This window comes from Gobio gobio (genome assembly GCF_949357685.1).
Source record: "Gobio gobio genome assembly, chromosome: 8".
NCBI lineage: Eukaryota > Metazoa > Chordata > Actinopteri > Cypriniformes > Gobionidae > Gobio > Gobio gobio.
Window position 1 is genome coordinate 32,695,397 of NC_137114.1, and position 23,662 is coordinate 32,719,058.

The 23,662-nt window shown below is 39.5% G+C and overlaps 2 protein-coding genes across 2 annotated transcripts in view; both read left to right on the forward strand.

Annotated features, from left to right (window-relative positions):
- The window catches only part of ube4a (ubiquitination factor E4A), a 12,843-nt gene extending 2,634 nt beyond the window's left edge, over positions 1–10,209 (forward strand). Inside the window, exons 4-20 of the mRNA XM_079824322.1 lie at positions 2,324–2,436; positions 2,564–2,716; positions 2,858–3,017; positions 3,097–3,299; positions 3,379–3,570; positions 3,661–3,994; positions 4,094–4,220; positions 5,092–5,396; positions 5,484–5,616; positions 5,702–5,892; positions 5,987–6,087; positions 6,310–6,423; positions 6,646–6,820; positions 7,025–7,205; positions 7,646–7,793; positions 7,902–8,059; positions 8,446–10,209. Of these exons, the coding sequence (XP_079680448.1) occupies positions 2,324–2,436; positions 2,564–2,716; positions 2,858–3,017; positions 3,097–3,299; positions 3,379–3,570; positions 3,661–3,994; positions 4,094–4,220; positions 5,092–5,396; positions 5,484–5,616; positions 5,702–5,892; positions 5,987–6,087; positions 6,310–6,423; positions 6,646–6,820; positions 7,025–7,205; positions 7,646–7,793; positions 7,902–8,059; positions 8,446–8,581 (2,924 nt within the window). The 3' untranslated portion in view covers positions 8,582–10,209. The remainder of the gene's footprint in view (positions 1–2,323; positions 2,437–2,563; positions 2,717–2,857; positions 3,018–3,096; positions 3,300–3,378; positions 3,571–3,660; positions 3,995–4,093; positions 4,221–5,091; positions 5,397–5,483; positions 5,617–5,701; positions 5,893–5,986; positions 6,088–6,309; positions 6,424–6,645; positions 6,821–7,024; positions 7,206–7,645; positions 7,794–7,901; positions 8,060–8,445) is intronic.
- A 592-nt stretch (positions 10,210–10,801) lies between these two features.
- The window catches only part of kmt2a (lysine (K)-specific methyltransferase 2A), a 36,219-nt gene continuing 23,358 nt past the window's right edge, over positions 10,802–23,662 (forward strand). Inside the window, exons 1-2 of the mRNA XM_079824284.1 lie at positions 10,802–11,087; positions 23,386–23,455. Of these exons, the coding sequence (XP_079680410.1) occupies positions 10,842–11,087; positions 23,386–23,455 (316 nt within the window). The 5' untranslated portion in view covers positions 10,802–10,841. The remainder of the gene's footprint in view (positions 11,088–23,385; positions 23,456–23,662) is intronic.

Genomic DNA, 23,662 nt, shown 5'->3' on the forward strand with positions numbered 1-23,662 from the left:
TGCGTGTTGTGGCTTCACAAATGCTTTGCTGCATACCTCAGTTGTAACGAGTGGTTATTTCAAAGTTGCTCTTCTATCAGCTTGAATCAGTCGGCCCATTCTCCTCTGACCTCTAGCATCAACAAGGCATTTTCGCTCACAGGACTGCCGCATACTGGATGTTTTTCCCTTTTCACACCATTCTTTGTAAACCCTAGAAATGGTTGTGCGTGAAAATCCCAGTAACTGAGCAGATTGTGAAATACTCAGACCGGTCCGTCTGGCACCAACAACCATGCCACGCTCAAAATTGCTTAAATCTCCTTTCTTTCCCATTCTGACATTCAGTTTGGAGTTCAGGAGATTGTCATATTATATATATTATTATATATATATAATATAATATAATATAATATATATTAAAACGGTTATTAAAAAAATATATTTTAACAGTTTGCTTTTCATATTGGTTTCATATGATAGGATGCAACACATTTTCTCCTTCCTTTTAAAAAGTAGAATTTTTTTTTAAGTTGTGCTATTTTGCATTTAGCATTGTTTCTCCCTGCTGTCCATTACACTATCAGAAGTGATTTGCATCCCATTTTTGGGTCATGGTGACCTACCAGTTGCAAACCGTTACTTTTGAGATACTTTCTGTAATTGGACCATTTCCTGCGTATGCTGAAGTGTAGTTCTAGATAGTTCGGGAAGAAAGAAACATTAGATATTTTATAGTAAATGACTGATTTCTCGATGATCTCAGTTTAGGTGATTGTATCACAATGACATTCAGTTTCCAGGCAGTGCTGCAGATGACCTCATCCACTGCAGTTTGGCCCATTACGTCATTTTTGTTGCTTTCATTTGTGTCTTTATCTTTATCCTCTACATCTATCTACTGCCCATCACACTGGTTTGTGTGAGTCATGCTGAAAGAGGCGTTTTGAAAACGTGATGTCTGGGCCACTTATAGCCCTAGACTATTGTCAGTTTAAGGTCAGCAAGAAAGAAAATAAAAAATAATAATACAAATAAAAAAAGAAATTTTTCCTCTGGACACATTTAATTGATCAAAAGTGAGAGTAACAACATATATAAAGTTACAGAAGATTTTTATTTCTAATAAATGCTGTTCTTTTAAACTTTCATCAAAGATCCATTAAAAAAATGTAATGGTTTCCACAAAAATATTAAGCAGTACAGTGATTTTCAACATTGATAATAATAAGTAGTTTCTTGATCAGCAAATCAGCTTATTAGAATGATTTGTGAACGATCATGTGACACTGATGGAGTAATGATGCTGAAAATCCAGCTTTGCCATCACAGGAATAAATTACATTTTAAAATGTCAATATAATAATAATATAATATAATTTTCAAATGGAAATCAGTTAAAAAATGTATAAATTGTAACAATATTTTGCAATATTACTGTTTTTACAGTTTTTTCATCAAATAGATGCAGCCTTGATGAGCATAAGGGACTTCTTTCAAAAGCATAGAAAACTCTTACCAACCCCAAACTTTTAAATGGTTGTTAATGTGTGAGTTCATAATATACACCAAGAATGTATTTATTGTTGTATTAAAGGGTTAGTTCACCCAAAAATGAAAATTCTGTCAGTAATTACTCACCCTCATGTTGTTCCAACCATGTAAAACCTTCGTTCATCTTCGGAACATAATTTAGTATATTTTTGATGAAATCTGAGAGCTGTCTCACTCCTCCATAGGCTTTCAGAGGGAATGAAACTTGATGGCCCAGAATAGTAAGTAAAAACGTCATTTAAGGAGTCCAAATGACTACAGTGGCTCTGTAATAAGTCTATCATGCGACGAAAATACTTTTTGAGCGGAAAAACAACAAAAATAACGACTTTATCACACTATTATTGTTGTTCAATTTGAGCCTCTGACGAGAGTTCGCGGGAGTGCCACGACGCATGCGCGAGAACTGAGATTACGGCGTTCTTCTTCTACTACTACTTGTTACTGGCTGCTCACTCTTTCGGAGTAGGGTTAATCTCAGTTCTCGCGCATGCGTCACATGATAGACTTAATACAGAGCCACTGTAGTCATTTGGACTCCTTAAATTACGTTTTTACTTACTATTCTGGGCCATCAAGTTTCATTCCCTCTGAAAGCCTATGGAGGAGTGAGACAGCTCTCAGATTTCATCAAAAATATACTAAATTATGTTCCGAAGATGAACGAAGGTCTTACATGGTTGGAACAACATGAGGGTGAGTAATTACTGACAGAATTTTCATTTTTGGGTGAACTAACCCTTTAAGATATTGTGCTTGTAATGATCCATGTCGGTTGATATCTTTCCAGGTGACCCCAGTCTAAGAGGTGGTAATGGCATCCCACCACGCTGCGTATACCTTGAGGAAATGGCCGCTGATCTTGATGGCCAGGACTGGCTTAACATGGACACCATAGAGCAGGTACAATATGTTTGTTAAGTTTGTCTTTCTTTTCCAAATTTTTGTATTTATAAAGTAGTATACAAACATGCACACGTATATTATGAACTTTGAATAAGTATAATATTCCATAATTTGTCCCCTCCAGGCTTTGTTCAACAGGCTGCTTTTGCAAGAGCCAGGTAACCATCTCATTTACATGACCTCCTGCAGTGTAGTGAATCTCTCAGCAGATCGTGATGCTGGGGAGAAACGTGCCATACCGTACCTTTATGCCTGCTACCAGAGAGCTAAGGAGGAGGTATCTTCTGCAGACTCTAAATTTTGTCGAACCATATGGTTGAGCCAAAAGAATGAAATGTGTCTGCGCATTGCCTTATTTATGCTCGCACTCACTGCTTGCGACTGATTCAATGTGTAAATGTGCTTCAAAACAACACAGATCACTAAAGTCCCGGAGAAGCTGTTGTCGTATGCTGTTCGCTGTAAAAACCTGACTGTGTCCAATGCCCGCACGGTATTGCTGACCCCGGAGATCTACATCAGTCAGAACGTTTATGAGCAGCTTCTGGACCTGTTGCTGGAGGCTGTGAGAGGAGCCCGTAAGTGTCACCATCTGAGGACATGATCTGTTTGAAGGTCCTGGACTGATTCCTTTTGTTTGTGTTGTGGTCTTTGCAGAGTTTGAGGAAGTTGTGGAGTTTTTGGAGGAGGTCATCGCTGTTCTGTTGGCTGACCAAGAGGTGCGGACCTTCGGGGAGGTTATGGTGCCAGTGTTTGATATTTTCCAAGGCCGGGTCAAAGATTTAGACATCTGTCAGCTGCTGCTGTATTCCTACCTGGAAATTCTCCTGTACTTCAGTCGGCAAAAGGATCTTTCTAAGGTTTGTATGCAATGCTCTGCCTGAAGTTTCCTTTCATACAGATCTGAAACATTTTTGGATAATAATATTTTGATCCTAGGTTTTAATGGAGCATAGTCAGCCCAAAGATCCTAACAGTGGGATTCAGTATCAGAAAACACTTCTGGGAACGATCCTGAATATTTCATGTCTGCTGAAAACTCCTGGTGTGGTTGAGAACCATGTCTTTTTCCTCAATCCTTCTCGCGCTAGCCCACAGGAAATGAAGGTTCAAGAGTCAAATATTCACCAGGTGAGCACAATATGTACAAAAGGTTTTCAGGCTTTGTGACATGAAGCCAGCCACCTAACCCCTTTCATTTCTTGTCTTCCCATGTGCTAGTTTATCGGGCAGTTTCATGATAAGCTGTATCAGATTCTAAAAAACTTGCTTCAGCAGTCCAGTGAGACGCGCCACCTGCTGCTCTCGTGGCTGGGTGGCTGCCTGCAGGCCAACATGGGGCGGGCCAAAATCTGGGCAAACCAGATGCCCGAGATATTCTTTCAAATGTTTGCTTCGGATGCATTCTTCTTGAATCTGGGAGCTGCCCTGCTCAAGCTCTGCCAGCCATTTTCTCGACCCTACTCCCCCAAACTCCTGACCTTTAACCCCACGTACTGCTTGCTTAAGGAGCTGAGTGAGGATGAGCGGCGTAACAGAAACGTGCACGCAAGAGGTGAACTACCTGTGCTCCACCATAACAAACACTACTTAAATTTTTTTTCTTATTTCTTTTCAGACTTAACAATGTAAACAAATAATTTTCACTCTACAGGTCTGGACAAGGAGACGTGTCTGATACCTGTGCCCCCTCAAAAAACGGTTGAATTTGCCCAATCATATAGCCTTCTCACAGAAAACCTCATCCTTACACAACTTACCCTGTACCTGGGCTTCCATAGGTAAGTCATGACAATTTTATAATAGAAATATACACTACTGTTCAAAAGGTTTAGAGTCTCTTATGCGTACCAAGGCTAAAAACAGTAATATTGTGAAAATATTATTACAATTTAAAGGGATAGTTCACCCAAAAATGAAAATTGTCATCATTTACTCACCCTCAAGTTGTTCCAAACCTGTATGAGTTTCTTTGTTCTGCTGAACACAAAAGAAGATAGAGTGAAGAATGTTTGTAACAAAGCAGATAGAGCAACTATTGACTACCATAGTATTTTTTCCCCTACTATGGTAGTCAATGGTTGCTCTATCTGCTTGGTTACAAACATTCTTCCAAATATCTTCCTTTGTGTTCAGCAGAACAAAGAAACTCATACAGGTTTGGAACAACATGAGGGTGAGAAAATGATGACAGAATTTTCATTTTTGGGTGAACTATCCCTTTAAATTTAAATGTAATTTATTCCTGTGATGGCAAAACTCCAGTAGTCAGTGTCACATGATCCTTCAGAAATCATTCTAATATGCTGATCTGGAGCTCACAAAACATTTCTTATATTTATCAATGTTAAAAACATTTGTACTGCTTAATATTTTTATGCAAACGGTTATACATTTTTTCATAAATCTTTGATGAATAGAAAGTTCAAAAGAACAGCGTTTATTTGAAATAGAAATCTTTTGTACAACCTGTTTTATTCCATGTAATACATTCTTGCTGAATAAATTAATAAAAGTATTAATTTAAATCTATGTATAAAATACATGTAGTTAGGACCAGTTATGAGGATGCAAGGACTAAAACAGCATTCTGTGGGAAACGCACTGATTTGCTGAAAATAAACATATGCTTTAATGGTATTTGTTTGACAGACTTCATGATCAGATGGTGAAGATGAATCAGTCTCTGCACCGGCTCCAGGGGACGTGGCGGGACACACAGCTCAGTGGAGGCCCAGCAGCAGAGCTACGGGAACAGTTTGAACGCCTTATGACAGTCTATCTTTCAACCAAAGCTGCTACCACGCAGCCCACCATGCTACAAAACTGCCTCAACCTCCAAGCCTCCTGCGCTGCCCTGTTGGTTCAGCTCAGCCTGGGCAACCAGGGTCCTGAACACATCCCTCTCACCTTTCCCTTACCTGCACTGGAGAACAGCCTACTATGCTTTGTGCCAGGTATCCCAGTTTTTGTTTTCCTTTAGAGTAAACACCTTAGCACTCATTGCAATTTTTTGAAAACCAAATCTTCTGCCTCTTTCACAGAGTTCTTTGCTGAAAACATGGGAGATTTCTTCATATTCCTCCGCCGCTTTGCTGACGAGGTGTTGGAGTCCTCGGCAGAAAGCTTAGAACATGTCCTGACCTTCATCACTGTGTTCATGGGCAACGTTGATAGGTGTGAGCCGGTGTGATGCTGAGTTTCTCACGCTTTTTGTGCATGCCATGTGGCTTGTTGTTTACTTTAGGTTATTTACTCACAGGATGAAGAATCCTCATATGCGGGCAAAGCTGGCAGAAGTTCTTGAGGCTGTGATGCCCCATATGGAGACTCTGTCTCCTGGCGCTACCCAGCCCATCATGTTCCATCGCCAAAGGGTGTTCAGCTCATATCGGCATGCACCCCAACTGGCTGAAGCCCTCATTGCAGTGTTTGTGGATATAGAGTTCACTGGTCAGTTTCTAAAGTTTTTTATTCTTTTTTTTTTTGTTTATTTGATTATTACAACCTGTATAAGATTTTTTTTTGTCAATGCCCTATTCCTTAGGTGATCCTCATCAGTTTGAGCAGAAGTTTAATTACAGGAGGCCAATGTATGCCATTCTAAAGTACATGTGGGGAGAAGAGAGTTACAGGGAGAGCATTAAGGTGAGAACCAGGCAGACATTTTATTATTATAAATAATATTTTAGGTTGCTTTGGAATTTTGTTCAGCAAGTTGAACAACTGTTTTTTTTACAATGCTTAATAAATGCTGTAAAAATTATATTGCTCATAGTTTGTTAACAAATGCATTAAGTTATGTTTACAAATAAGACCTTATCGTAAAATTGTTACCAATAAAATAATAATAAAATTGTTTCCTCACAGCATCTTGCCGATTATGCCTCTGAAAACCTTGAAGCTATGAATCCGCCACTCTTCCTAAGGTTTCTCAATCTGCTCATGAATGATGCCATCTTCTTACTTGACGAGGCTATACAGGTACTTGTCTGCAAAGGCAGATTACTTTTATGTTTTTTTGTAAATCCCAACTATTTTCACTGGTGGTAACACATTTTGTTTGTTCAATTTAAAGATTGTTTAATCACATTAACATACATTAACCTCTATTAACATATATTAACCTCTATACGGGTGATATCAGGAAATATTTAATTGACTGATTAAAGATGTGTCACTCACACATGCATCTGTTCTTTCCAGTACTTAAGTAAGATCAAAATCCTCCAGCTGGAGAGGGATCGGGGAGAGTGGGACAGTCTGGCCCCTGACGCCCGCAGAGAGAAAGAATCTAGTCTGCAGATGTTTGGACAGCTGGGTCGCTTCCACAACATCATGTCAAATGATACCATTGGCACCTTGGCTTTTCTCACATCTGGTAAGAGACGTGAAAGAAACCAAATGCACTGAAATATTAACACATCATAGAATTATTATTAATTTTTTTGAAGTTATAAACCTGACCAATTTAGACCTGAACAGAAGGGTTTTAAATAATTATTGAGAGAAAAACTTGGCTTTTAGTGTACTAGAGAATACAAAATGACACTGAAACTTTTAATGTATTTATTTTTCCCTCCAGAGATAAAAGGTCTTTTTGTTCACCCCTTTCTTGCTGAGAGGATCATCTCGATGCTCAACTACTTTTTACAGCACCTGGTAGGCCCCAAGATGGGCGCCCTGAAGGTGAAAGACTTCAGTGAATTTGACTTCAAGCCCCAGCAGCTAGTGTCGGACATCTGTACTATTTACCTACATCTGGGGTAGGCTCTTTGTTTACATATTTAACATTTACTCTGGTTTTAGAGACAGGGCTTAGATTAAGCCAGTTGGAGGCCTTAGTTAAAGTAGGACATTTAAGTAGATTTGACAAGAATTGACAAAATGTAAAATGTGTACCTTGAATGCAATGTAAGTCGCTTTGGATAAAAGCGTCTGCCAAATGCATAAATGTAAATGTAAATGTAAGTAGCTTTTATAAACAAAAATATTACTAGAGTGTGCACTTGAGACAAAACAATGGCACTGACATTAAGATATGTCAGTGAACAGTGCAAGTTGCTTTCAGTTAAGGCCACTCAAACATGCATTTTAGTCTGTGACTAGATTTAAGCCTAGTCTGTGAAACCAGGCATGAATTAATTAATTTATTTGAGAATAATATTAACTAAGTAAACTGTTATGGATTCTTTTTTGACCACAGAGATGAAGAAAATTTCTGCGCCACCGTCCCAAAAGATGGAAGGTCATATTCGCCCATTCTATTCTGCCAAACTGTCCGTGTCCTCAAGAAAATCCACAAGCCTGGCGACATGATTGTATCTTTTAGTCTCCTAGCAGATAAAATTAAGGTTAATTTAATCGCTATGCATATTTTTCTTAGATACACACCTTTTTTAGGAAGTCATGGATGTTTAAGTGTTAATGGTAATCTTTTTGCTTTTCTGTGTCTCCTTCAGTCCCTTGCAGACAGGCATCAACAAGAGGAGGAGACCTACTCTGATGCTCCGGATGAATTCCTGGATCCCATCATGTCTACCTTGATGCTTGATCCAGTGCTGCTTCCTTCTTCAAACGTCACAGTGGACCGTTCAACAATAGCACGACATTTACTAAGGTGAGCCATGAATACAGCTAATTGAGTTATTTGAGTATTATTTATATACTAGTATAGAATTTATTAAAATTTTGAATGAGCTTTTATAATTTTTTACTTTTTCATTTTTAGTAATACTTTTTTTATTAGTTTAAAACATATATATATATATATATATATATATATATAGCTTTCATTTATTTTTGTTTTTGTCATTTTAGTATTTAGTATTTTTAGTATCATATTTTAGTTTTTTAAGTTCTATCTAATGTTTATATTTTATTTATTTAAGCTTTACAGAAAACCGTTAATAGTTTTAGTTGAAGTTAACAATGTCAACACTGCTATTTGATTAGGTAAAAGTCTAATAGCAGTATTGGTCTGGTCTTTTTTTTTTTTTTCTCTAGTGACCAGACAGACCCTTTCAACCGCAGTCCGCTCACCATGGACCAGATCAGGCCTAATGAAGAGCTCAGGCAACAGATCATGAAGTGGCTTGCTGATCATAAGCCAAGCAACCAGCAAATGGGACCCAGTGGCTAAACCACATTACTCCCTTCCCCCAGCACCCAGGCATGCTCTGTATGACTAAGCCATTCAGATGTTTCTGGCCTCTCTCATACGCTTTGAAACAAGAAAATCTAACCACATTTGGAGGAGCACGTCTGCATTTATGGTGTTGCTGTGCTCTTCAAAGGTCAAATGCAAATCTCCAAATGCCATATCACTGTAGCATATTCGGCTATCTGTTCTCTCAAACTTCTCTGACGCTTGAGGTCTCTGTAGACAGAACTCAAACTTTTTGCATTTTGCCTTTCCAAGCTGTTCACTGTGGGAAATGAAACTTGGGTTTATAGACAGATGGCGACATGTATAAGGTTTGCCTGTTCAATGCATTTGCCCTACCTCTGACTTAATTCATATGTATGCAATATTTTATATGCATTGCTTATTTGTTAACTTTTTAAGTTAGAACATAAGCAGTGTACCTCATTTGATATTAAGGAAGGAGGAGTTCTGGATAATGTTGGCTGCGAAAGAGATTAAACTAGCATAGAATATTTAGCTAAAATCGTCAGCATTATATTCCACAGAGTTTCAGTTTCATAGTTGTAGCAATTGGTTTTAAAGGCGTGTGTGTTCCATAATACGGCAGTCACATGTCAGATTCCTTTTGGGCTGGTCAGGAACTCTACCATTTGTCAAAAAAATTTTGTTCATTACAAACATTTTATGCTTGACTCAAGAAGAATTTGCTATAATATGCACTTTTATGATACTCATTTAAGAATATTGAGCTCTTGTTGAAATGTTTGGAAATACCCCTGTACATTTTTCAAGAATCCATTTAGTCTTTTAAAAGGGCGATATGTCCTGAGTAATGACTTGTTTGACTGCTGAGTCAGCCCTGTGACCTCTCATGCAGAGTGACATCATGTCCTTTTGTTAACAGTTGCAAAACTGCATGCTTTGGGTGGATGGACCTTGCTACTGACATTTGTCTTAAAAGACGACATTGATAAGACAGTGTGGCTTCAGTTGTGGGAGAGTTGCATTGGACTGACCCGTTAAGTTGTGTAGGGTATATCTGCATTTTGATTTTCACTGAATTGTTTATTTCAGTGAGTTAGTTGTTTTTAAGTCTTTCTAAATTCTCGGTTCCCTCGTACGCTCAAGACCTCATTCAATCAATAAATCTGACCCCATGAATTCTCAAAGGAAACAGAATACTTTAAGGCCTGTTGTGATATTTCTGTCTGTTGAGCTGTGCAAATGCACTCATTTGTATCTTTTAATCACAATTAAATAACTTGAACTGAACTTGAGTTAATAGCATTATAGGCTGTAGTCATATTATGTACATGCTAACATGTCCCTCTTGAATATAGAACAAACATACTTTCTACAGTGGTATTATTAGATGAATGATTCTGTCAACTGAATAAATTGAACTGACCCAAATAACAGCATGCTTTACTGATGTTAATTTTATTTTTTTGGCAACTTTTTTAAATCATACCTTAATTGTGCTTATGGCTTGTTTATTGCAATAAAAAAAAAATATTTAAAAAAATTATGTATTGTAATTAAAATTTCCAAAATAAAAAGCAGTGATGTGTAAATTATTTTTAATCTTTTTTAAACTTGAAATACTTAAAGAGATCTATTATAATTTTGTGTTTGTGGTTCTTTCAAATTCACGCATTTTACAAGTCCAAAAAGTGTAACATCCGTCTCAGGGGTGTGCTATCAAAACATTTCTGTTTGCTTCAACCAATGGCGTGAGGTCGGGGCGGGGCTATTTGTTCCCCCGACCAATAGCAGATGGGGGCGTGTTCAGAGAAACCTGTGCGAAAACAGTCACTATTTTTGCAATTCCGTTTGGTGACGGTAGGGGTGCTGGAATTACACACAAGTGTGAGTTGCACGCAATTAAGTGTAATTTCTGTATAATATCTAATAATATCCATAAATGCTTAAAACTTGACTATTTTCTTCTTAAAGACTAATCTCAAACATAAATGCCTATATTAGGAGTGTAAGGAATTGTACTAAGCAGTGTTGCTGTGCCTGATGTACAGTTTCTTTCCTCCCTTGAGTATCGCCGGCGAACCTGCGTAAAAACATCACTGAGCGAGCGTAGTCTGCGCTGGGATCTTGTCGGGGTCCTCGGTACCACCACCCCGAAACATGGATAATCCATTCTGACCGCTAGACTAGAGCGGCCGTGCGCTGTGATCGCTCGTTCGGGGCTACGCCCACACTGAGCTCCTGATCCTAGGGCAGGCAGGCAGAGTGTAAAATGGCGCACAGCTGTCGGTGGCGGTTCCCTGCTCGGCCCGGAGGGAGCAGCAGCTCGGGCACCGGGAGAAAAGCGGGCCGAATTCGAGTCAATGCTTCCCTCCTAAACAGCGCGGGGACTAATCTGAACGCGAACGGGCTCGGGCCCGGTTTCGACGCTGCGTTGCAAGTGTCCGCTGCCATCAGCAGCAACCTGCAGAAATTTCGGGATGTTTTGGGGGAGTCGAGCGGCTCCAGCAGCGGGGAGGTAAGCGGGACCCTGGCTAAAGCGTTAGCCATGATCAATGCAAGAATTACAAATAACTCCGCGGCTGTGTAGCAGCTCTAAGTTGCTCAGTGAGGAGAGTGAGTGAGTGTGCTAGTTATTTTGCTGCGCAGCAGACACATGCCTCCATCCATGTGCTGTTTTTCTCACTATGGGACCACTGACAGGCTAAACTGCTAGCTAGCCCACATCAAAACACGCACCTATTCATAACTAATGACTGGTGTTGCTGTGCTTCTGTAGTCTATATGCCCATTGAGGCGGTCGAGCATCATATTTTGGGACCCCGAGGAGTTTACTGCCATTTTTTGACAGGATGGAGATGTGAAGCTAGATAACTGTAGGCTGCTTTGGGTTGAACAATTTAACGCAAGAGTCCCGTGCGTTTCATGTGACACAGCTTTTTGACTTTAAACACTGAGAAAGCACTTTTTAAGTTAAAAAGAACAGAAAATACACAGATCAACTGTCAAAAATTAAGTCCAAAAGAGCTAAAAGTCATAAAAGGATTAAGTGTAAAGATATTCAACAGCTTTCAGTTACTCTGGTCATTTTAAACGGCGTGTTTCACTCCATAAAGAGATTAAATTATACCTTTGATGACTCTATATTGAATTTCCGAGTTTGGTCGCCGTTTATCTTTCACCAGAAGACAGCTTAGATCTAAAGGCTGGTGGCGTATAACGTAATTTCCTCATTTAGAGAAATAAGCAGGTTTGGGTGTTTCAATAAGCATAAACGAGCAGATTTGAACAGGGCTGAACACCTGGTACCAGTTGGTTGTTGTTGTCTGAGCATTTAGCAGTAGCACGCAGAGTGCATCTATCCCAGCTGTAGTCTGACTTGAATTTAAACTTAATTTTAAAGTTTTGACCTACATGAAAGGGTAGATTGAGCACAGAAGATGTTATGTTATGTTCCTAAAACTACTGTGGCCGAGCATGTGTGCACTTCTGATATTATTTTGTCCAGCTATACATTGCCCTCTAGCTTGGGTTGAGAAATGGATGATGCTAGCAGCAGTAAACAGTGTTGCTTTTTAAAAATATGCAGCCTTGCTTGTTTTTGTAGCGGATGGTGGGCCATATATTCACACATCGTTAAATTTGTTGCAAAAGTGTGCAGTGTGTTATTTTAAACCTCTTCTGTTTGATCTCCTTCACCCTCGAGAGGAGGCTGGCTAACGTGTTAGCCTATTAGCATCCGCTGATGCACGGGAAAATGGGAGGTGGACATGTTTTTTTTCCCCCCTCTCAGATATTGCGTAGTAGCAGTACGCATTCCGAGAAAATGTTATTTCTTACCGGAATCAAGTGATTCCTGTGCAAAATATCGCCGAGGCTACAAGCACCATATGTTTAGTGAAAGACACGCCAAATGCAGGTTTGAGCGGTGCAAACGGCGGCTGTAATAAAAGGCAGCGTTTGACGGAGGTTGTTATGTGTGGGGGTGTGTACTGTGACAAACTACCATCTTCCTTTCTCAGTAGTAGAGCGCTGCGCATCGGAAACGCGGGGAGATCGAAACGAGAGCGGGCGCGAATCAGAAACACGCACATAGCGTGCTTGATTTTATGTTTAGCCTACTGGAAATTTTGCGTTTTAAAACGTGGCGGAGATTTAAGAGAGTTGGTATGTGGTTATTAGACATGTTGTCATGCGTACGCGTGTGTGTATACAGTTTATTCGCCATATTTAATTCCTTTTATATAAAATTAAGATAGAATATGTGGGTATTGTACTTATTGCTTAAGTCTGTTTTGTGTGTTGTGGTTTGTTTGCCATGGTAAATCACACATAACATTTTGATGGTACATGATAAAAACGATTCCACATCATTTCCTGGTTTATTTGGTAACATTTTATTGATCATTTGAAGAATAATAAAAAAAGTATGGTACAGAATCATAGAGAACATTATTAAGTCACATCATAAATCACAAAACCACAAATCTTTTTCAAAAATGTCAAGAAATCAAAAATAAATAAATACAACTATATTTAGTGCTTATATTGTGCACTAATTCATAATGTGATAATGCCCAAACACATTGTCAGCAAAGAGATCCTTGAAAAGTACCCTTTATCGAAAGAGAAACTGAATTTCTGAACAAGCAAACTTCATAAAACCTGACAAAAGGCTTCTCTACACCTTCATTACACACGCATATTTTTAATGTACAGTTCATGTCATTTTAAATAAGATTACTGTGACCATGTGTCAGAAAAGGTTGGGGCTAGAAGGCACAGCCATGGCAAGATTGTCTTACTGGGCATGTGCACATCTATATTGCGTCATTTATGACATGTTGAACAACAATTAATTACTGTATTTGCATTATTGCAAGGGTAGGTTGGGGTAAGTGTAGACGTTATTAAAACACAATCTGATAAGTAGCGCCAGCAAATGTATTTATTGTTATTTTATGGCGAGTTTTTGCTTCACCTCTGGCTGGAGCTGTATCCCTTCAAGCCACAACCGTCAGAAAAGGAAGTCCAGCATTCAAATGGTCCTTGAAAGTGACTCCCACACCTTATTGGACTGTTCTTTGATAACTTTTTTGACATGCTTGCTTTTTCTAATTGGTTACAATTATTTAAAGAAACATGTACTGAACATGGGGCTTAAGAAAACATAGGGCAGCACTGTGCTTTAGAGGGTTAAAATGTGTGTCATTGAAAACAATTGGTTTTATAGGCTTTAATAAAATTGTAATAGCTTGCTCCTCTAACCAGTAGCAGCTAAAAGGCTATTTTTAGGCGACATTGTTCTGTTTTTTTGTTTGTTTGTTTTTTAATTGAATATCCTGATTCATTCATAAATATGCCTCAGTATAGATGTAAACAAGTTTGTGAATGTCAATTTATGTTGACATGTAAAAATAGCATACGTTTTCTTTCCAGTGCTTTTATTGTGTACATTTGTTGCAGTTCAGTATGTTTTAGTACACACTTGGAGGCTTTTTGAAGAGTGCTCAACTCAAACATGAATCCATTTGTGAAACAAAGTATAAGTAGTATACAAACCAGACAGACGGCTAAAATCCCAGCGGAGCTTGCAGCTCATGCGAGTTGCGGACACAGCATTGTAGTTTCATTCAGAGGGGATGTTGTGCCTGGGTAGGATTGTTCTGGTTCATCGCAGCCCGCTGAGCTCACAGAGCAGCCTAAGGCCAGCAGCATGCTCAGTAAACAGAAGCACGCCACCACCCCTCCTTCCCATCAGACCCAAATCCAACAGCACGGGCCCACAGGGCCCCAATAGGATTTCACTTCTGATGGCTGCCTTTTAGACTACTTCATTAACCCGTTTGGACGGCTTAAAATGTTTACATAGAGGTAATGCCTCTGTGTGATTTTCTTGCAGATCCAGAAATCGCAGCTTGCTTTCGCTTTGATCTTCCAAACCATATTTTCGTCTAAACCTAAAGTGCAAATACAAGTCCGTGGCTGTTTGCTAGACAACTGTTACTTTCAGGAGGTGTCCTGTTTAAGTCTCCATTCATCGGTTTCTTTGTGAGGGACGCCATTTGGCTTGCCTTTTAATGTCCAGAGTAAAGCCCCGCTTACAGAAGGAGAATGAGGATCAATATCAAGGCCTCATACAAAAGTGCAGTTGAATGGATACAGCAAATGAATGCTTTGCTCCGCTGCTTTCTAATGAATGGCGTGGCCTATACGGAGGGAAGAAGTCCAGCAGGTGTTTGGCCTATTTATCTGGAGAGGGCCCTGTCCCCTAGACAGCGTGTGGATCATAGCAGGAAGCTTTGTGTCTGCTTTTATTCCAGCCTTTAAGGAGTGCAGGCAGCTGAAAGAGCACAGACGTGGATATCAAAGGGTGAAGAGCAAGCCCTCCTCCCCCTGGGACAGCGCTGGGAGGGAATTAGACACAGGCCGTCCCATCCATGGCTTTATTCCGCTTTTGTAGGCGGGCAGAGGGGGTTTCGCCCTCGCTTTTTGCTCTGGGGGGGGAGCAGCAGCAGCTATTGAACGCATGGAGCAATTCTCTCCAAATTTATGTCCCTCATTACACCTCGCAGGAGGCACATCTTTGTTTTTATCTTAAAGCCACGGCTCCTCATTAGCGTGGGTGTGAGGTGTTGGAACATGTTGTTTCAGAAACTCAAGTTTTGGGTGCTTTGAATGTGGGTGCATGAGCAACATCAGAGCATTAGATCTGCATTTCATGAAGGGAAATTTCTCCTGATGCCTTTTGTGTTTTGAAAGTATTTCGAGAGGCTTAAATAATCATAGCTGCAAACTACCGGGGTTCCCCACCAGTTTCGTTTTGTTCTTGATCGGGGGTTTTGAAACAACCTGAATGATTTCTCATATGTGACCACGTAAAGTGCTCTCTTTTTTTTTACTCACATGTCCAGACAGGTTACTTTTGCTATGAGTTGTCCTGGGTTTGGCTATTTTGGCCATAAACTGAGAATGCCGTCAGTCTGACCCCAATTTAATGTTTTATGCATTGCATTTATCTTTTATACAGGCATTTTTGAGGGAATCTGATGCCTCAGCAGTTGTCAAAACTTCACATTGTTTAGAAAATGGTGATTCAGTGAATTTATGAAAAGCCTTACTATCACATATCCCCGGGCTTAGAGATGATAATCAGTTACATGTCTTGATGTGGATATGTTGGCTTACTGTGATTATGGTGTGTGTGTGTGTGTGTGTGTGTGTGTGTGTGTGTGTGTGTGTGTGTGTGTGTGTGTGTGTGTGTGTGTGTGTGTGTGTGTGTGTGTGTGTGTGTGTGTGTGTGTGTGTGTGTGTGTGTGTGTGTGTGTGTGTGTGTGTGTGTGTGTGTGTGTGTGTGTGTGTGTGTGTGTGTGTGTGTGTGTGTGTGTGTGTGTGTGTGTGTGTGTGTGTGTGTGTGTGTGTGTGTGTGTGTGTGTGTGTGTGTGTGTGTGTGTGTGTGTGTGTGTGTGTGTGTTGGTATCATTGGCCACACACAGTAGTGCAATTATGTCCCGCTCTGGGGAGGGAGAGTTGCCAGGTTGCAGTGTGCTTGCCAGTTTATGCCCAGTTTCTTAAGTGAACTGTAGATGCCATGTTGAGCAACTTTCCTGGGTTTGTGACCATCTGCTCAGAACAGGATGTAATGAGTTTATGTAAACAAATAGTCTTGTTTGCTTACCTTTTATTTATGGGGAACTCTGAAGTGGCACAAACAAGTGCTCTTATCTGCTCTTTTTAGAAGGGAGGATATTGATTTGATCCTGTCCTTTTACTGTGCATATTCACATGTTTGGTGTTTTGATGATCACCCTTTTCACAACCAGACATGCTTAACCCAGTGGGGTTAAAGATTTTTTTTTTTTTTTTTTAATGTATAACCAATCAGCAAACAAATGGTTGTTGGAACTTTTTACAATTAAAGGTAGGGTAGGTAGGATTTGGTTAAACTTTTTTTATATATCAATACATAATTAAAATGTAAGTACTCAGAAAAAGAAAGTATAAAAATTGAGTGTCTGTTGACCTCTCACGACTGTTTTAAAGACAGCTCATTATTTCCATTCACTCCACCTTCTCCCTTCTGGGCTCTGAGCCACGCCCCCAAAACACATTAACGCGCTAGGCCGACCGCGATCAGCTCAGCTGAAAGACACATTATTTACCTGAGGCGAGCGGAGAAGAAGTGCATGTAGTGACATCATGTCAGAATCACATGTAATAAAAAATCTAACTTTATCATTATGAATATAAACAAATAAGATGTCTTTTAGTACTCACTATCAAGCTAGAATAACGATACTGGTAAAGTTTAAAATACACACACAACACAGTGTCTACGACACACACAGATACAAGATAAAAACATCAACATAAACATTGGTAGAGTATATAAAAACAAACCAAGGGCCGAAATAAACGTGCAGGTAAAGTTCCCAGTGAACATGGTAAAAGAGTTTAGACAGGGTAGTAGCTAAAGCTAACTTAGTTCTAAAAAAAGTTCCTGGATGCGGTGTACTAGCTTTTACACATGCATTTTGTTATCTAAAAGTACATTTTGCGAAATTCAACACGACAGCGATCAACTTGAGCTAAGCATATTGAGTATTTATCATCTCTACTAATGGTTCGCTAAGTGTATAACATTGTAACTTTATGCTAAGTAATGTTATGTTAGCTATATTAGGCAGCCACGTGTGCTAGTGAGACATGCTTCATGAAAACATAAACCAAAAAAATTTATAATCAAAATGAAAGATTACCTGTCCAGCAGAAATACAGCCTCTTGAACTCAAATCAAACGGGTGCGCCAGGGTTGCCAGGTTTTCACAACAAAATCCGCCCAATTGCTACTCAAAACTAGCCCAAAACAAGCCCAGTCGTGTTTCTCCGGTAAAAATCGCGTTTGGAGGGTAAAATATGTGTCTTTTTGGTAGGGCTGCCTGCTAAAATTCGCAAATCCCGGGGCAAAATATCACATAATTGGGGTCGCTTCAACCCGCGGACATGAAAAACAGCCTGCGGCAACAGTGTTTGAAGTAGCCGACTTGGCAACACTGGGGCGCGCGCATGTGGGCAGATCCTGGAGCAAAAGCGGCGGTAGCCATGGTAGCGAGAGAGAGTGACAGTCGCCCAAGCCAATCACTTGTTTCGGCCCGAACGAAAATAATGAGCGGTGTTTATTGCAGATTAAAAAGTCTAGAGTCACTCGATTTTTATACTCTCTTCTTCAGAGTACTTAAATTTTAATTATGTATTGACATATAAAGAAAGTTTAAACAAATTTGGACAAAAGTGTTTTAGATCATTCTTACCTACCCCACCTTTAATTACTTTTAACCAGCTGGTTTCAAACTAGTTATTTAGTCACTTTTATAAAAAAAAAACATTATTTTTTTATGATTTATTTTACATAAATATAGCAGTTCTGTATATATTATTGATAATAATTTTTTGTTTTACTTAAAGGTCCTGTTTTTCGTGTTTTTTTGAAGCTTTGATTGTGTTTACAGTGTGCAATATAACATGTGTTCATGTTTCATGTGTAAAAAAACAGTATTTTTCACACAATTTACTTATCTGTATACTGCTGTTTTCACTGTCCTCAAAACGGCCTGAGAATTTCCTCATTCTATGAAGTCCCTCCTTCAGAAATACGTAACGAGTTCTGATTGTGCCAGCGGTTCCCGTGTTGTGATTCGACAGCAGCTTAGCGCACGTTGCCCGGAAAGGTCACGCCTCTTACCATAACGGGGAGATGAACGCGCTCAAACTACAGCCCCTGAAGGCCAAACAAAGGTGATTTTACTCCGGGATGAAAATAACAGCGTCTGAACGACCTCTTCTCCACGCGGGAGCAACAAGACCGCGCCCCCTTTTTCGCGTATTCTTGTGGGCGGAGGTTAGTCGACAAACTGTTCTACTGACGTCATTAAAGCAGGATGTACAGGGATGTAGTCCAAACCGGCCGTTCGCTGTAGGCTTTGAAAGGGAACTTCTGTCAAATAAAATATCTCGCTTGGCATTGAACTTTGAGCTTTATAATTTTACAGGTATTATTTATGCTCTAACAGCAACTTTACACACTAACTAAAGTTTGAAAAATGGGATCACGAAGAACAGGACCTTTTAAAGTGCAATTTTTAAAAAATAAAAATGTTGTTCAAAATAAAGCTATTCTTTAAAGCCTATTTATTTTTAGAAATATATCACTTTTCTATTACTATTATTTGTATTTTTACTTAAGTGATATTTCTTTCAAATTTGCTGTTCAAAATAAAGACCAAGTTCTTTATTCTATATATTTTTTAAAGTCAGTTTATTTTATTGAAATGTAGCACTTCACCATTATATTACATTGTTATTAGTAGTAGTATATTTGCTTGAAGTGCTGTATTTATTGAAAATACGGTAAATACAACTTTGTGTGAATTTATGTAATGTTAATGCATTCATTTTGTTTTTAAAAAACGTGGATGAAGTGTCCAAATTCTTTCTTTCTTTATTTTTTTTAAGGGCTATAATTACGTTGAAAAACTGTTTGGGGAATAAAGAAGAGGGAACGCTAATGAAGAAAACAGAGAATAACAAACAAGTGTTTTTGTGTCACCCTCTTCGCCACCACTATCTCTCCTCCCCCATCCTGCACTTGCAGCAGGTGCTCGGGTGCCTTGGCCGAGCCGAGTGTCACTTTCTCAAGCCCAGTATCGCCATTCACCCCCTCCGTCTCAGCCGTGGGTGTTGATTGAGCAGCTCCGTCGGAGCGGATAGTCAGAGATCTTGTAGTGTGTGGGTGGGTTGTTTAGATTAGCTTTTCATGTGCTTGTCGGCCACCGAGCCTCTTCATCACGCTGCATCTTCGTCCCCATGCCTTTATGGTCAGAATGATGCTTAGTACCTCGTTTCTCCCACCCTGCATCCCTCTGTCCCTCCTCCCTTTCCTCTTGTCTAGGGATGTTGTTTACATCTTGCGGTGTGCCTTGCGCACAAGGTGGAGGGAGGGAGGGGTGTGTGTGTGCGCACGAGCATGCTTTTGAGTGCCTGAGGCAGTGTCGTGCTGTCATTGAGAGCTACTCGTGGTGTCACACTGACTTTGAGCTCCACTGCTCGCAGCTCTCTAGTACTCTATCACCTTCGGCTCAACAGTAAAGCTGCAATGAAGTCATTGTAGCTCTGAGAGCCAACATCAAAAAGAGCTGGAGGACAAAAATTAGAATTCACGAATTCACTATCAATAAATGCTCACTGTAAACATTATCTCTGCGGAGTTGTGTATTATTTCAGTCTTATCTGAATCAGGTCTTCATTTTCATTTAGATTTTTACTGGTCTTTTACACATCGATGATTGGATATGAGAAAAATGCTCTCATTAAACTTTTTCACACTCTCATTTAATTTTGGTCTGCTTCCCATAAGAAAATTTTCACCATATGTTGAAATTAAAGCTGAATGGGGATTTGTAAGTGAGATTAGACTTGTATGTGTGCAGTCTCCAGCGGCATCTGTTCTACAAACTGGACCGAAGGGAATTTAGCTGCAGCCCCACATGCTGCTATAAATAAAGAATATGAAATGAAACGCCCCCTAAGGCTTGAAAATCAACACAATAGGCTGTTTAAGGAACTTGCAGACATTAATCATCTTTTGGAGAGGTAGAGCCTAGTGCATAGTGAAATGATGTCAGTGCTTGTTCAATGTAATGAAGACCCATTTACTCTCTGTAACAGTAGTATCAGTATTGTAACGTAGTAAACTATAAGCAAATGGTTTAGCGCATTGGGCTTTTGCTGTGATGGAATTTTGAGTGGCTCAATATTGCGACATGCGATATTATCACAATTTGCTGTATAAATAAGTGTTACGATGTGGTCAGCAAGCACAAAGATAATGAGTTTCAAAAACAAAACTTTTGGCTTTATTAGTAATCCAAACACTCTGAATGAACAGGCAGAAGAATATCGCAAACCACACCATGCATAAAACAGAACTGACCAAGAACAACTGAATCACAGGGGTAGAACAAAGGAAACTAAATTATACACAGGTGAGACTAATACGTAACTATAGAAAGAAATGAGGACATAAGCAGTAACTAATGAAACCAAAACAAAACCGAGTGGGGAAACGGGAACAGAATGTCAAAATAACAGTCCCCATAACGGAACATAAACCTGACACTAAGCTGTTTGGGCTATTGTTATATGTATAACAGTTAGTTACGGTGTTCGAATCTGACTGGATGAGATACTTTTCACCAGTTTTAGCACTGGGACTCGTTTCTGCACATTCCAGACAGGCAAGACATGACTGCGTGCAGGTTACATTTACGCCAGTAGATGGCTGCAAAGGGACTGCCTGAGTGAGTCATTAAACCTTTCATTGGTTATTCATTAATTAATGAAAAAAGTTGTTGAAATTATTTTAACTTGTGCGCACTTTACAAGACTCAACCGATGACCAATGCATCACTGGGGTAATGCTTAAATGAACACACCGACATTTTGGGATTTTAGCTTATTCATTGTATCCCCCAGTGTTAGATAAGTCCATACATACCATTATTATCTCTGTGCGTGCCATAACTCTGTCTGACGCACCCACCGCTAGCCTAGCTTAGCACAAAGACTGGTTTAGCCTACTGCTCAATAAGTGACTAAATAACGCCAACATTTCCCTATTTACATGTTGTGATGTGTATATAGTTACATCGTGTACTAAGACTGATGGAAAATTAAAAGTTGCAATTTTCTAGACAGTTGTTGGCGTTATTTTGTCACTTATTGAGCAGTAGGCTAGCTGGAGCCGTTTACCTCCAGTCTTTGGGCTAAGCTAGGCTAGCGGTGGGTGCGTCGGACAGCGTTATGGTACGCACAGAGATGCAAATGGTATGTATAGACTTATCTAACTCTGCGGGATACGGTGAATAAGCTAAAGTCCCAAAAAGTCGGTGTGTTGTTCCTTTTAAGATGATGCTTCACTTCATAGAGATAATTGGGATTGATTAAATGCATTGTCCAGTGCTGACTCCATTGCATTTGCACCTATTGCCAGCTTGTCAACATCACAGTATTACAGTCACTCTTGTCTGATGGTTGGTTGAAATTTACATTTTATTATTTTCCATTTAATTTTCTCTTTCTGTTGTGTGTAAATTCATCCCCTTCAGACCATCAGTGCTACAGCCATACACATGTAGATTTTTTGGCCATTGCCACATTTTTATACAAGCGCTCTGCTGTGAGTATTGAAACTAGATTGTTTAAAATGTCTTGTAAACTGCTCTTTCCCATTTAATTCCAACCAAAATACAACATCTGTCCGACATTGGAAGTTGACGTCAATCTGACGTTGGGTTCTGACGTCAACCTGATTTTCATTTTTCAACCAAAATACGTCTGTCCAATGTTGGAGGTTGACGTCAGTCTGACTTTGGGTTCTGACGTCAACCCAATTTTCATTTTCAACCAAAAATGCAACGTCGGGATCCAATGTCTGTCTGACGTTATATTGACGTCCGTTGCCTGCTGGGACGCATCTGGTTTAAATTCCTTCTTTTGTCAAATACAGGACTGCCTGGTTAACGTCTTGATTATTTGATTTTGAAAACGGCATTTTTTTTTTGTGTTTCTTTTTCAGAAGTTTGTTACAGGGAAATCCTTTTGATGCTCTCCCAGTTTCAGTTAGGCCCATAAAATCCTTCTAAATGCTCTGTGAAACTCTTCTCTACACATACAGACAATTAGAGTACATTTTCTCTCAGTGTGTGTCCTTGTGAGTACAACTTAATTCACACCAAGGACACTTCAATGACTGAGACATTTTTATCACAACATAAAACACAGCGTGCCCAGCTGCAAAGCAGACAGTAATTACAGTAATCATCTGCACTGTAAGCCTGTTGAAAAATCTGATAAATGTGGGAAATGTGGCTGACTTAAAGGGATATGGAGCATTTAAGTTGACTCAAATGGAATTGGAATTACGGTTTGCCTAAAATGTTGTGACAGAATTAGATCAGGAAGGCAAGAGCCCAAATGGGCCATGTAATCAGCATTCCTCCCTGTATCCCTCATGTCAGGTGTGAGATAAGCACAGGGCTATCATAAAAGCCTGGAGCTTTATAAAATCCTATCATAGGACGTCTGCAAAGCTTAGCCTGTTTGATTGACAGAGGTGGAGCAGTTGTCAGGAGATACGGCTATTGCAACAGATGTCCTAACAGTGAGATCAGCGTTGATGTCATGCAACCTAGCAACATCTCCTAAGGATACCTGAGTGGAATTGTCCGAACTGTTCATCTCAGTAAGAGGTGCCCTCACAGATGGGTTTGTTACTTTCTCAAGTTGTCGGAAGAACATAGAAGTTGGTTTGCCTACTTGTGAGCAATTAAAAGTCTGTTGTTCTGGGCATCCCGGCAAGTAGATGGCAGGCTGCAAAGCGATTTTCAACTAAATCCATTGTTTTTGTACAACCAAATATCACAAACTCTTTATTCATTTGGGTTACAGAGCTTGATCTATCTGTGATGATGACAGGGTCATTTAATGCTTTATTGCATTTTTATTATAAGGATCATGTTAAGGCTCCAGAGCTATCAGCAACCATAACCTGGGTTAAGAATGAGAATTGCTAACATAATGAGTGGTCTCTTGATATTTTCTCAGTCACGAGACCGGAATGTTGCAAAACTGAATGACTCTTTAGATAATCACACTTGGTTTTGTGGACACAAATAAAAAAATATCTTCCGGTTGAATCACATAAACTGATGCCCCTGAATCGCTGAGTTCATTGAATCTTTACATTTTCTTTTCTTTAGGAGGAATTTGGAGGCTTTACCACAGTCAGTGACAACAGAAGAATACACAGCCCAGGAAGGACGTCAATAGGTAAAGTATCTCTTACATCTCTTAATTGTGTATTCTTTAGGGCTGTAATGATGCACTCATGTCACGATTCGATACAAATCACAATGCAATTCTATCATGATATTTTAAATCAAAATAAAGAAACTTTTTTTTCTTTTATTATTAAAGTATTATCAGGACCCACAAATATCCCCCAATTGCATTTATACATTAGATTCAACATTATAT